The 13,945-nt window shown below is 28.3% G+C and overlaps 1 protein-coding gene across 1 annotated transcript; it reads left to right on the forward strand.

Moving 5' to 3' along the window:
• The first annotated feature begins 1,067 nt into the window (after positions 1-1,067).
• On the forward strand, positions 1,068-4,340 carry LOC114316839 (E3 ubiquitin-protein ligase RDUF2). The gene is made up of 2 exons (XM_028263522.2): positions 1,068-2,713; positions 3,949-4,340. Exon 1 carries the CDS (start codon positions 1,484-1,486, stop codon positions 2,480-2,482), a length of 999 nt encoding a protein of 332 aa, XP_028119323.2. The 5' UTR covers positions 1,068-1,483; the 3' UTR covers positions 2,483-2,713; positions 3,949-4,340.
• Positions 4,341-13,945: the final 9,605 nt, after the last annotated feature.

The raw sequence follows: 13,945 nt of genomic DNA on the forward strand, positions 1-13,945 counted from the left end.
ATATAGTGAGCTCTCATTTAATAATAGTAATAAAAATGATTTTTTTTTTTAAAAGTGAAATTTGATAGTCCTGTACTCCTGATAGTTATTATTGGCCCTGTTTAGTAGAACTGTGGGAAAGTGCTTATAGCTTATAACTATGAACATAAGCTGATTTCTAACTTATAAATTAAGCTTCTCCTGTTCCACTCAAAGAATAAGCTGATTTCTGACTTACAAAAAGTTATAAGCTGCATTGTTAAACTAAACCAAACACATCAAAATAGCTTAAATTAAACTGAAAATTGAAATAAGTTGAAAAAAAATTGTACTAAACAGGGCATTGTTATCTATCTTTATTTCTCATTCTCTCCCTTACAAATAAACATATTTTCTTTCCCAAAAAAAAACCTTTCTGTGCACAAAAGCATTTATTACTTGCAATCACATGGGTATGGTTATTGTGTTTGGAAGGTTACTTAAAATTTTATTCTATTTTTTTGGAATAAAAAATTAATATACTAACATTTAACTTTTTTAAACAGATGACAAAATAAACTTATGGGAAAATTAGGAATTTTAGTACAAAATTAATAATTTTGCCTAGTTAATAATGAATATAACTACCTGCAATAGATTATAGAGGTGTAAGTGTAATGCAAATTTAAAGAGGGTAGTGGGGTGAAAGATGAAATTATATCAAAATTGGGAAAACATTGTATTTTAAAGAAAAGTTGAGTTATGATTCCCTCCTTACAAGTCTATTGGGCTCACTTTTAAGCCCAATTTTAATAATCCGAATCGTTTATATTTTAAAATTTGTTCAGTATATCATACCTATAAAAAATCAAGTTGATCGGATATCAGAAAGTATGTGTTCGGAAAACTCGAACTAAAAATTATTTTTTTAAAGAATTTAATAAACAGTTTTCCGAACACATACTTTCTGATATCTGATCAATTTAATTTTTTATAAATACAATATACTGAATAAATTTTAAAATATGAACAATTTAACTTATCAAAATTGAACTTAAAAATGGACCAATAAACTTGCCAGTAGAAATAATAATGAGAAAATGGAAGGAGGGATCTTCATTCTCGCCAACTTGGCTCAGACAGACCGCTGACCCCAGCCTGCAACGCAGTTACCCAATACCCCAATAACATCTTGCCACGTGTAAAATACAACTGTTACGGTTCGAACTTTAGCCGAGAAAACCGTTCGATCAAGCCACTGACGACTCGGTGTTGCCGTTAAAAGTGTCATCCCCCAAAGCTTCAAAAACTCTCTCTCTCTCTCTCCCAATTCTTTCTTTCTCCAATTTCCAAACCACAATCTTCATGTTGCCCAGCTAATTAGGGTTTTATCGGATTCAAAATACCTAATTCATGAGCATTGAATCAATGTTCTTGCTTTCCCATGGACGAAAATGATTCAAAGTTGTAATTTTTTTGGGTCAAATTGAAGAAATTTAGGGTTTTCTTGAAGTTGGGTTCGATAATGGAGTCATCTGGATCGTCGTATTGGTGTTACAGATGCAACAATTTTGTTAGGGTTCAGACACAGGACACAATTCTCTGTCCCGATTGCGGAAGTGGATTCTTGGAAGAAATCGATCCCCGCCGTCAATCTCGTCATGATTCAGTTCCGAGAGTCCGCCGCCACTGGAGGAATGGAGGCGGCGAACGGTCCTCTTTCAATCCCGTTATTGTCCTCCGCGGCGGCGAAGCTGGTGGAGAAAGGGGTAGTTACGAATTGTATTATGATGATGGAACTGGTTTGGGTATTAGGCCCTTACCAGCAAGCATGTCTGAGTTTTTGATGGGTTCAGGGTTTGATCGTCTTCTCGATCAATTGACCCATCTTGAAATCAATGGGATTGGGAGGTTTGATCACTCTCCTGCTTCAAAAGCTTCGATTAAGTCGTTACCCACAATCAAGATTGGTTCTAGCCATGTGGTGATCGATTCACATTGTGCAGTTTGTAAAGAACCTTTCGAAATCGACACCGAGGCTCGTGAAATGCCGTGTAATCACATTTATCATTCGGATTGTATTCTACCATGGCTTTCCATTCGGAATTCTTGCCCTGTTTGCCGCCATGAATTGGCTGCAGATGCACCAGTAACCGAGAATTTGATGGGTTCGAATGAGGAAGATTCGGTTGGGTTGACTATATGGAGATTACCTGGTGGTGGGTTTGCTGTTGGGAGATTCACAGGTGGTAGGTTAGCTGCTGAACGCGAGCTCCCCGTTGTGTACACGGAGATGGATGGTGGTTTCAATGCTGGTGGTGCACCGAGGAGGATTGCATGGGCAGCCAATGAAAACGGAGAAAGGGAGAGGAGTGGAGTGAGTCAAGCTGTTCGTGGTTTCTTCTCATTCTTTAGGAGGTTTAGATTTGCATCATCTCGTTTTAGACTTGAAATTGGGTTTAGGCGAAGTCGTTCCCATTCCATTGTCGATTATAGGCCACCGAGGAGGCACACTCACCGTTGAGCTTTTGATGACAGCAGAGAGTAACAAGAAGGTGATTGTCAAGGGAGGAAGAGCCCGGAAATTGTCTTGTCTGTGTGCTGCATATACACATTGGAAAGAAATATTTGGAGACATTTCTGCAATTTTAATTTTTTGTTGAGTAGATAAGAATTTGCTAGAAGATTCTTGTTTGTCCATGACAAAGAAGAAAGAGGGTTGTGCACATAGAGGTGCCCTTCAGATATTATGAAGGTAATGGCCCTAGTGTACTGTTGTGCCTGCTTCAATGTTAAAGACTAGTTATATTCCATTACTAAATTTTTCAGTATACTGAATTCTAAATCTTAATTAATTTTGCCCTTTCTTATAACTTGTTTAGATCTTAATAAATTTGTTTTGGTTGTTTTCATTCCATGTCTCTGCCATGGTGATATTATTGCTTGGTGGCTGTGTTCAATGCACAACACCAATCTTTCATAATTGTTGGTGCTAGGTTTGTTTTGGTTTTCTCTACCATTTGAGTGGCTTTTCGATGAGGAACTTCTAACATTGAGCACAAAAATTGTTAACTTGTTGATTATTTTGAATCGTAGGTGTCTAATGTAAGTTTTTCTCTGGGCAACTGACTTTTGTCTCTTATAGTGGTGTCTCACTAACCCATGTTTAAGAGTTGCTGGCCTACATGTTTGGGGATATTTCCTTTTCTTTTCTTTCAACCATGTGATCGGCTTCTTGAAACAAAGTTGTCTAGTTGATCACTTAACTATGAAAACTCTATAGTTTGGGGATGTGTCCTTTTCTTGTCCTTTTTAACCATGTGATTGGCTTTTTGAAACAAAGCTGTCTTAATCGATCGCTAATCTTTCATTAGTCAGGAATTTATAGTTGGCAATGGAGCCATGGCCATCCATTCGAGAGTACGTGTACCATCCACGCCTCCAAGCACAAATTAGTTATCTTGGATATGTGATCCAAATGTGAGATATCAATATGTTCTTGTTTATTTAGATGCATTGAAAACTAAGAACATACACTTGTAGGAAGGTGTTACATCCATGTCAGACACTCCCAACACATATCATATACATGTCCAAATGTGTCTTATTATTATTATTAGCTTGAATGGTATACTTTTAATGCACCAGTCACTGTTGTAATTGTTTTTTTTCCTTTTTCTCTCTACTCTGATGTCAAGAAGTTAGGACATAAAAGTGCTTGATTTCTCATTTTTTCTTTATCAACCTTGTCATTAATTGATTGGAAATTTGCGTTTACCTCCAAGCACTAACAATGTTGAAACCCATAGATTCGATTAGCTTCCAAGAAGAGCCTACTGCTTCTTCTGATTGTAAACCTGGAAAACAAAATGTAGGAACTATATTTCTTTGGGATAGATTTTTAGATATTGTGTTTTCTTGTTTTAGAAATCAAACTTTGAGAGTTATTTTGAGTAATGATGGTCATATTATCCAAACTGTTGTTCTTAGGTGGGGGAGAGCCCATTTTGAAAATAATGTGGAATTTCATGGTCAGATATGAGAGAAGCAAGTTGGTTTTGGGCTGAATGGTAGGTGGGGCCATCCTTATCTATAGAAAAACACAAGACTCTTGAGTTGTGATGTGGCCTTATCCAGTAATATTATGATGCATATCTATGGACAATATTGATTCCTAGACGGGACCATAGAAAATCTGCAACTGTGTCATCTCTACTTCCAAAGAGACTAAACTAATTGGCAGTTCAAAAAATGGCTTCAATTGCTTCTCTTCAGACTCTATCCTCAGTGCATTCACAAAAGCAAGCAGCTTGGTATCCATCTCTCTCCAGCTTCTCAACTGGGTCGACAACATTGGGTTCGAAAGTTGCATCTTGGAAAAGGAATGAGAAAAAGAACAAGAACAGAGCTTTGACGGTGGTCTCTGCAGTTGGAGATGTATCGGCTGATGGCACATCCTATCTGATTGCCGGTGCAGTTGCAGTGGCATTGGTCGGAACTGCCTTCCCTATCCTCTTCTCCCGCAAGGACTTGTAATTTTTATTCTCTCTTTATTAACTCTCTTTCCGATATTTGTAAATATTTTATGAAGTGCCAACTGTTGCGTGCTTCTTGTTGTAGATGCCCTGAATGCGACGGTGCAGGTTTTGTTAGGCGATCTGGTGTTACCCTGAGGGCAAATGCAGCTCGGAAAGACCAGACTCAGATTGTATGTGCTCGTTGCAACGGTCTTGGCAAGCTCAACCAAATAGATAAATAGATCGACTTTTGTAACCTTAAAACTCTTTCTTGGTATATGAAATCTGGGGACTCCAATGTGAACTTTTGTTTGAATTGTGTCTCCTTTGATGATGAGCATCATGCTTGATTCTTGTTATCTCTTTTGATGGCAGGGGCATCATGCTTGATTCTTTTTGAGTATTTAATGAATGCTTTATTTGTTATAGTTGTTTTATTGTAACATGACTTGCTTGTGTTAATGTGATCCTCTGGAAAAAATGATTCCTAGCTATTCATCTGCAAGTACGAGTTGATAGCCAAAAAATGCTTTTTATTTGCTTAAGAGGGCTGGTATATATGACCTTTTCTATTTGGGGATATATATGTTTTAAAAATTAATTACATATGAGTGATAAATTTTACAAATATTAATAAATAAAGTCTTTAAATTTTTGTATGAATATGAGTAATAATTTTGTGAAAGTACCACTGAGTAGTAATTTTCTGTTTTTATATCATCAAACTTTTCACTTCCTATGTAGTTTCTTATATGAAGAGTGATGGAGACCCCCTCCAATCACCACCCCCATCACCCCCACACACATGTAGTAGGTGGTGATTAGAGGATAAGGAAAACAACAAAAAAAAGAAAAAGAAAATCCAACCAATAAAAGAGAGAGGGAGTCAAAGGAGGTGAGAAAAAAAGAGAGTCTTAGACATTTTTCTTCTTATATAACATGAAAAGTTTTTTTAATACAGTGAATCTCACACACAAAAAACAAAAAAACAAAAAAAAAAAAACAAATGTATGTTATGGAATTGCCGTGAGATGCTTTATCGTCAAATCTTTCAATTCTTTTATTCAAATGTCATCACATCTTTTATCTTATTCTAATCAAACAATTTCATAACACAAAAACGAATATACAGATTCCATGATATTACTTGTTTTCCTATTCTCTTAATTCTGTCCCCTAAACAAACGTAGTAAAAAAAAAGTACTAAAAAATTGTTCTATCACCTATGTATATCTTACAAAAAGAGACCACAATAATGTATAAAATTGCCAAGAAATTCTTTACCTTTCCGTTATCAGGTCTAAAACACTTACCATGATTCAAATCTCATCACATCCCTTATTCCACACACTCTAACCAAATAGTTTCATGTGTCACAAGAAGATATGCATAATTCATGGTATTACTCATTCACTATTTTTTTAATATTATTTTTCAAACAAACATGACTCATGGTATTACTCATTCACTATTTTTTTAATATTATTTTTCAAACAAACATGACCCAAAGTATCCAAAATTTGCTTGAGGGAATATCTCACATAAAACGCATATAATTCATTATTTTTTATTCTCAAAATTTTTAATCTCTTTGTTGAAACAATCTTCTGTGTAAAATAAATAATGAAACAAATAAAATAAATTACTTACCGAATTTATTTTACCAAACCGAATAAATAAAAAAAGATCAAGTCGAGTGTGTGACACTATGTCCTTAAGATAGATTCGCCCTACTATGGTATTTACGGATAAAAGGCGTCTCTCTCCCAAGATACAATGATCTTCACAAATTGTAATAGCACTCCAAACAATTTGTACGGCGAACAAAAACCTGTGTTTTATACTCTCTGAATTTTTTTCTAAAACTAAAATGAAGAATAATGTAATAAAAGAGCAAAACCGAAAAGGTGACAGATTTTTCTGGATGTTTTTTATCATTAAAAACTGCTGGAATGAGTTCTATTATTTATAGGACCATTGGTGATGGTTGGGAAGATTCGAACAGATTCAATTTCAAACTAAACAGGTATCAACAGTTTTCACATCTGTTAGTAACTGCTAGACAGATTTGAATATGTCTGGGCAATTTTATACTATAAAAACAATTTGAACCTGTCCGGATTTCAACAGATTGAAAAACTATTTGGATTGATTAATCTATTGTGAAATTCGGATTTGAAAAGAGACACAAATTTTGGACAAAAATTTGAATTCAAATTCAAATTACATTGGCGCAAAATTTAAATTAATTTTTCCCGCGAGAATTTTGAAAAAAATTCAAATAAATTTTGTTCAAAAAATTAATATAAGAACCGATCCAACCCACACCCGGCACAGCTTGGCCGAACGGTGGTGCGTGTGTAGTGGTTTGAGCCAATGTTTTATTTGTCTATAACTCCTCCCTTCTACAAACTTGGAGTGCTCTTTGGGGCCCAACCCAAGTGTTGCCACCTAGAACTTATACACTCACATAAGTTCTCTTAAGTTTCCAATGTGGGACAAGCTTTACAAGGAAACTCACATTTAGGGGTTGTTTGAGATGACCTAAATAAGTGTACTTTTTGTCTTTTTACAAAAAGCTGTGCAGAAAAGTAGAGAGGTGATGTGATGAAAAAAAGATAAAAAGATGGATTATTTGAAGTATGCCAAACTTGGCTTTAATTCTTTAATTATCCATTCCACAAACTCAAAAACGACATTAAGTTCTCATTCACTTATAAATGGTTTTGACGAACCATCTTCACCGTGTGACTTACCATGCGATAAGGAACACGTCACCACTTTAGACCCATCCCAAAAGACGTGTGGAACCACACCCAATTTTGGGCTCAAAGTTGGCCCAAAATAAGCCTATAAAACCAAATTTTCCAACATCTCTCAACCTAAAATACGTTTATAATAGTTGAAAATTTCTTTGTGTACTCAAATACAAATAGATTTGTTAATAACTGATAATTTTTTTTTATCATTGTGTGTGATCCTATGTAAAATAGGCTCATAAAACAGTTTCTTTCAAAGCTTAAAAAAAAAAAAATTGCATATTCTCAGACTAAAATCAAATCCTTATTTGTGTTAATCAAATTTATTAAAAATTATGAATTTCACTTGTATCAAAATATTTTTTTCCTGAAAAAATAAAAAGCAACAGAAAATTTTATAATATACAAATTATGATTTGGTTATAACTTATGGTGTATTATTTTAGTTATTAATCCAAAAGATCTTTGCTAATTTCTTATATTTTTTGTTATGTCTAAAGTGGTGTATCGGGTCTTTAATTATAATTCAAATAGTGTTTGATTATAATTTATTATGATATTTTTATATGACAATATTTAAGTATTTTATTACACGAAAAAATATTTAAGGTGGATTGACTCAAAACTAAGATTTATATTTATATTAGTAAGATCGTAAGAGTTATTCACATTATTGATGCATAAAAAATTACAAATTCAAATTATAAACTCAGACACAAAATCTCTATAACCTTAATAATTTTAGTTCTCAAATGGGTTCTAATTAATTGTGTGACAGATCATAATAACCGTAAAAATTTTATTCCAGCCCAATTATTTTTGCATATCTTTTCTGGCAGAGCTCATGAAGGTGCATTATAGTAATATTATAAATTCAAAATTTTTATTTAAAATTTATTCAAGAAACATCAATAGGTGCCTTAAATATACACAATCATTATTCTTCCTTTCTAAAAAAAAATCATTATTGTTTAACATAATATTTCACATTATTTATCATTTGACATTTGTCAAAAAAAAGTATTGAGTTTCGGTATTATAATCAATCAAATTGGGCGCTACACGTGTATATAAATCACTTCTACAAATATAATGTACGATATAAAATCACAATAGAGTTAATTTTAATTAGTTTAATGATATTTTATATTATGATATATATGTACAAAAGAATAATTTAAATTTAAATTTAAATTATTTATCTTAAATAATCTTAACTTTATCGTTTTATAAAAGTATTACTTGAATATTTATATATAATAAATTTAATAAATTATTTGTTTATTTTGATAATTTTAATTCTATTGTACTATAAAAGTGTAATTATCATATAATGATTTTACATAATACATATTAAACTATAAGATAGTAAAATAAATACTTATTTTGATATTAACAATAAAAGTTAAATTAGAAAGAGAATTAGTAATATAAAACTAAAAGTGATTCCAATTAATTTTATATATATTTAGAAAATAAAAATATGTAGAAATAGAACTATACAAAAATTATATTTAAAAGATTAAATATAAATATGTTGTGATTGGATTAAGAAGAAAATATATAAATTAATTATGTAGAGTATTAATTTTTTTTAATATTCTTTTTGAATTATTCATACATATTTTATATAGGTATATAAAATTTAAATTAAATATAAATATTTTTTAATAAATAATTTCATGTTAAATATAAATTAATATTAACAAATTAATAAGTTAGACAAAAAATAAAAAATATAAAAAAAAATTAATTTGATCTGTGCAATACACATAATTAAGTACATTCTATCTGATTTATTTATTTATTTGTATATCGAGATAATTTTTTCTAAATATCATAATAATTAAATTAAAATATCAACTATATATATAAAAAAAATGACAACGATAAAATTAAATACACAAAGAAAACTAAGTATTTCTCCTATAGAGTCCATATAAAATTGTTTATTATAATTGAAATTGAATTTGTATAGAATTTTTTATGTAAATGGAAAAGGTACGATGATGTGGCTTTTTTAGAAGAAAAAAAAAAGTAAGGAAAAAACACTACATATATACACACACTATTAGGTAACCCATGCGATGCACAAAATTTATTTTTAAAATAAAAAATTGATTTTGAGTCTTAATAGTTTATGTATAGAAAATTTTACTAATTGAAAGCCTAATATAACCATTTTTGTTAATGACTGATGAAAATTTTTGTTACTATGTCTGATTCTATGTAAAAGGCTCATAAAAATAATTTATTTCAAAGTTATTAAAAAAATGTATTAATCAAATTTTTATTTGTGTTAATCAAATTTACCAAAAATCATGAATTCTACTTGTATCAAAATAATTTTTTTTTTGAAAAAATAAAAATAACGAAAAATTCTATAATACATAAATTATATATTGGTTGTAACTCATGGTGTATTACATTATGATATATGTTACAAAAGAATAATTTAAATTTAAATTTAAATTTAAAATAAAATTTAAATTTAAATTATTTATTTTAATAATCTTAGCCTTATTGTTTTATAAAAGTGTAACTTGAATACTTTTATATAATAAATTTAGTTAAATTATTTGTCATTTTGATAATTTTAGTTCTATTGTGCTATAAAAGTGCATTTATCATATAATGATTTTATATGATATATATTAAATTAAAATATAGTAAAATAAACACTCATTTTGATATTAAAGTAGTTAAATTAGAAAGAGAATCAGTAATATAAACTAAAAGTGATTCTAATTGTTTAATTTTAATTCTATTTTTATTATTTAGAAAATAAAAATATGTAGAAATAGAACTATACAAAACTTTTTTAAAAGATTAAATATAAATATATTGTGATTGGATTAAGAAGAAAATACATAAATTAATTATGTGTAGTTAGTATTGATTTTTGTTCTTTAATATTCTTTTTGAATTATTTGTACATATTGTATAGGTATATAAAATTTAAACTAAATATAAATATTTTGTAATAAATAATTTCATGTTAAATAAAACTTAAATATAAATTAATATTAAGACATCAATAAAATAGACAAAAATAAAAAATACAAAAGAAAATTAATTTGATTTTGCGATACATAAAATTAAGTATATTTTTTCTTATTTATTTATTTATTTATATATTAAGATAATTTTTTTTCCAAATATCATAATAGTAAAATTAAAATAGCAACTATATAAAAGAAATCTAACAACGATAAAACTGAATGCGCAATGAAAAATATAAAAACTAGTGGCTGACTCATGCTATGCATGACAATTTAATTTTTTTTTAAATTAATTTTTGAGTGTTAATACTTACGTGTAAAAAATTTTAATAATTGAAAGTTAAATACAAACAGATTTGCTAATGATTGATGAAATTTTTTGTCATTGAGTATAATCTTATATAAAAGGCTCATAAAAATGTTTACTTTCAAAGTTTTTTTTTTTTTTATAAAAAAAAAAAGAAGTATATTCTCAACCTGAAATCAAATCCTCATTTGTATCAATTAAATTTATCAAAAATCATGAATTCTATGTATATCAAAATATTTTAAAAAAATAAAAATAAAAACATCAAAAAAATCTACAATATACAAAGTATATGGTTATTAGTCAAAAATATCTTTACTAATTTCTTATATTTTTTGTTATGTCTAAAGTGTATGTTGTTATTTTTTAATATAAATGTTTTTCATATTCTAAAATAATAATAAAAAAAGTGGTGCAACGGGTCTTTAATTATATATGCTTCAATATTTAAGTATTTTATTACACGGAAAAGTGCTTAAGGTATGTTGACTCAAACATAAAATTTATCTTTATATTAGGAGTTATTTACATTGATGCATAAAACATTACAAATTCAAATCATAAATAGTGTCTTTAAAGGAAATCAAACACAAAATCTCTATAACCTTAATAATTTCAGTTGTCAAAGGAGTTTTGATTTATTATCATATATATATATATATATATAAGTCGTATTTTTCCTTTACTTAGGCGGCACATTTTAAATTCAAAATTTTTATTTAAAAATTATTCAAGAAACATTAATATATGCCTTAAATATGCATAATCATTTTTGATGAATTATTATTCTTTAAAATAATACTCCACACTATTTATCATTTGATTTTTGTCAATTTATCTTTTAAAAACTTAACGAAAAAAAAGTATTGAGTTCTATTATTTAAATCAATCAATATCAAATTAAACGTTACACGTATATGTAAATCACGTATATGTAGATCACTTATATATGATGCCTGGCATAAAATCCTAATGGAGTTAACTTGAATCAATGTAATGATATTTTATACTATGATATGTGTTACAAGAGAATAATATTAATTTTAATATAAAATAAAATTTTAATTTTAATTATTTATGTTAATAATCTTAGCATTATCATTCTATAAAAGTTTTAATTGAATACGTATATATAATAAATTAGTTAAATTATTTGTTTATTTTGATCATTTTAGTTCTATTGTGCTATAAACGTGTAATTATCTTATAATAATTTTATATGATGTATATTAAATTATAAGATAGCAAAATAAATGCTCATTTTGATATTAAAAATAATTGTTAAATTAGAAAGAAAATTAGTAATAGAAAATTAAAAGTGATTCTAATTACTTATTTTTTTTTTATTTGGAAAATGAAAATATGTTTAAATAGAACTACACAATTTTTTTAAAAGTTTAAATATAAATATATTGTGATTGGATTAAAAAGAAAATACATAAACTAATTATTTAAAGTATTGATTTTCTCTTTAATATTTTTGTTGAATTATTCATACATATTGTATATAGGTATATAAAATTTAAATTAAATATAAATATTTTGTAATAAATAAAAAAATTAAATAAAAATTAATATTAAGATATCAATAAGATAGACAAAAAATAAAAAAATATAAAAGAAAATTAATTTGATTCATACGATCTACATAATTAAGCACATTTTGTCTTATTTATATATTTGTATATCAATTTTTTTTTTCAAATATCATAATAATTAAATTAAAATATCAACTATATAAAATATATGAAAAATAAGTATTAATTCATATAAAATTGGTTATTATAATTAAAATTGAGTTTGTATAGAACTTTATATGTAAATGGAAAAAATATACTGATGTGGGTTTTTAGAAAAAGCAAGCCTTTAGAATGTACCACCTAAGTAAAGGAAAAATACTACTTTTAATAATACATATATGATAAGTATTTCTAAAATAGAATCCATATAAAATTAGTTATTATATAAAATAAAACAAATATTTTTCAAATGGAGTCTATATAAAATTAGTTATTACAATTGAAATTATATTTGTATAGAATTTTATATGTAAATAAAAAAAGCATAATAATATAACTTTTTTTTAAAAAAAAGTCTATAAAAGAGAAAAATACTACTTATATATATATATATATATATGATGTCTCAAAATTTTTAGTTTACATGATTCAATGATTTTAAGAATATGCATGACCCATAGAATCGGGCCTCAAACGGAATCATAGCCATCCGTGAATCTTCCGTAACATTGACGCCTATTCTGACCAATTGGTTAAAAGTAGTGTTTTTGGTTTTTTATTTTTTTATTTTTTTGAATCGCATTATTTCTTTATTTTTTTTTACATATTTTCTCAAAAAACTAATTTTTTTTTTAAAAAATCAAATTTTAACCAATTTTTCAAAATAATCCTGAATCTCCAACAAGATCGGACCAACAAGAAGACAAAAAGTAAAAGAGTGTTGCTATTAGCACTTCATCAATTATTTTGGACCTCTTATTTTATATATATACTAGTGTATGCCCGTGCCTAAAGACACAGTGTAAATAATGATGAAATCAAAATGTAATTAAATATAAAATTATTGGGTTAAAATATAATTTATCCAATTTGTTGCTAAAAATTTGAAGTCAAAATATGAATCAAGGTTTGCTAGATTTTGAAAAGTTTTTTTTTTATTTAAAAAAAAACTTGAAAATATGTTTAATTGTATATTTTAAAAATAAACATTTCCTAATCAACTATTTAAAGTACGGCAAGTAACTCGATCATAAACATTTTGGTTTGATTAACAAACTTTATGACTCTAAAGTGTAAACTTAATATCAACACAAAAATTAAAAATAAAAGTATCCTTGCTAAGGGACAACTTCAAAATAGGGGAAAACTAAAATGATATCCAAACTAAAATTGTACACAATTTATTTGAGCAGAGAGAGAGAGAGAGAAAGAAAAAAGTTGCAAAAACTTTTCCTTTGGCAGTCCACTACCACCCAAATATAACCAAACATAGGCATTAGTTGGAGACCCATGGTTAGAGCTATAATCGAGTAAAGCCGAGTCGAGTTTCACTATGTTCAAGCTCGGCTCGACCTATTGTGGAGGTGTTTGAGTTCGGCTCGAGCTCGAAACGAGCCTAAATATGTGAGCTCGAGCTCAGCTCGCCTAAAATTTATATAACTCGAGCTCGGCCCGTTATGGCTTGTTAGCCAAGTGAAACCACCAAAAGCTAGCAGCTACTACACTTAAATCGAGATCTGTCTGTCTTTGAAATGCATGATGTAAATGATGTAGGACTCCAAGTTGTTTGAAACATTACTTATCAAACGGTGTTGTTTTATCAATTGCACCAAAAGTCCCACATCGCTCAAGGAAGAAGCATGCTAAAGGTTCACTACTTCTA

The sequence above is a fragment of the Camellia sinensis genome, chromosome 3 (assembly GCF_055761805.1).
Source record: "Camellia sinensis isolate YWXY chromosome 3, ASM5576180v1, whole genome shotgun sequence".
Taxonomy (NCBI): domain Eukaryota; kingdom Viridiplantae; phylum Streptophyta; class Magnoliopsida; order Ericales; family Theaceae; genus Camellia; species Camellia sinensis.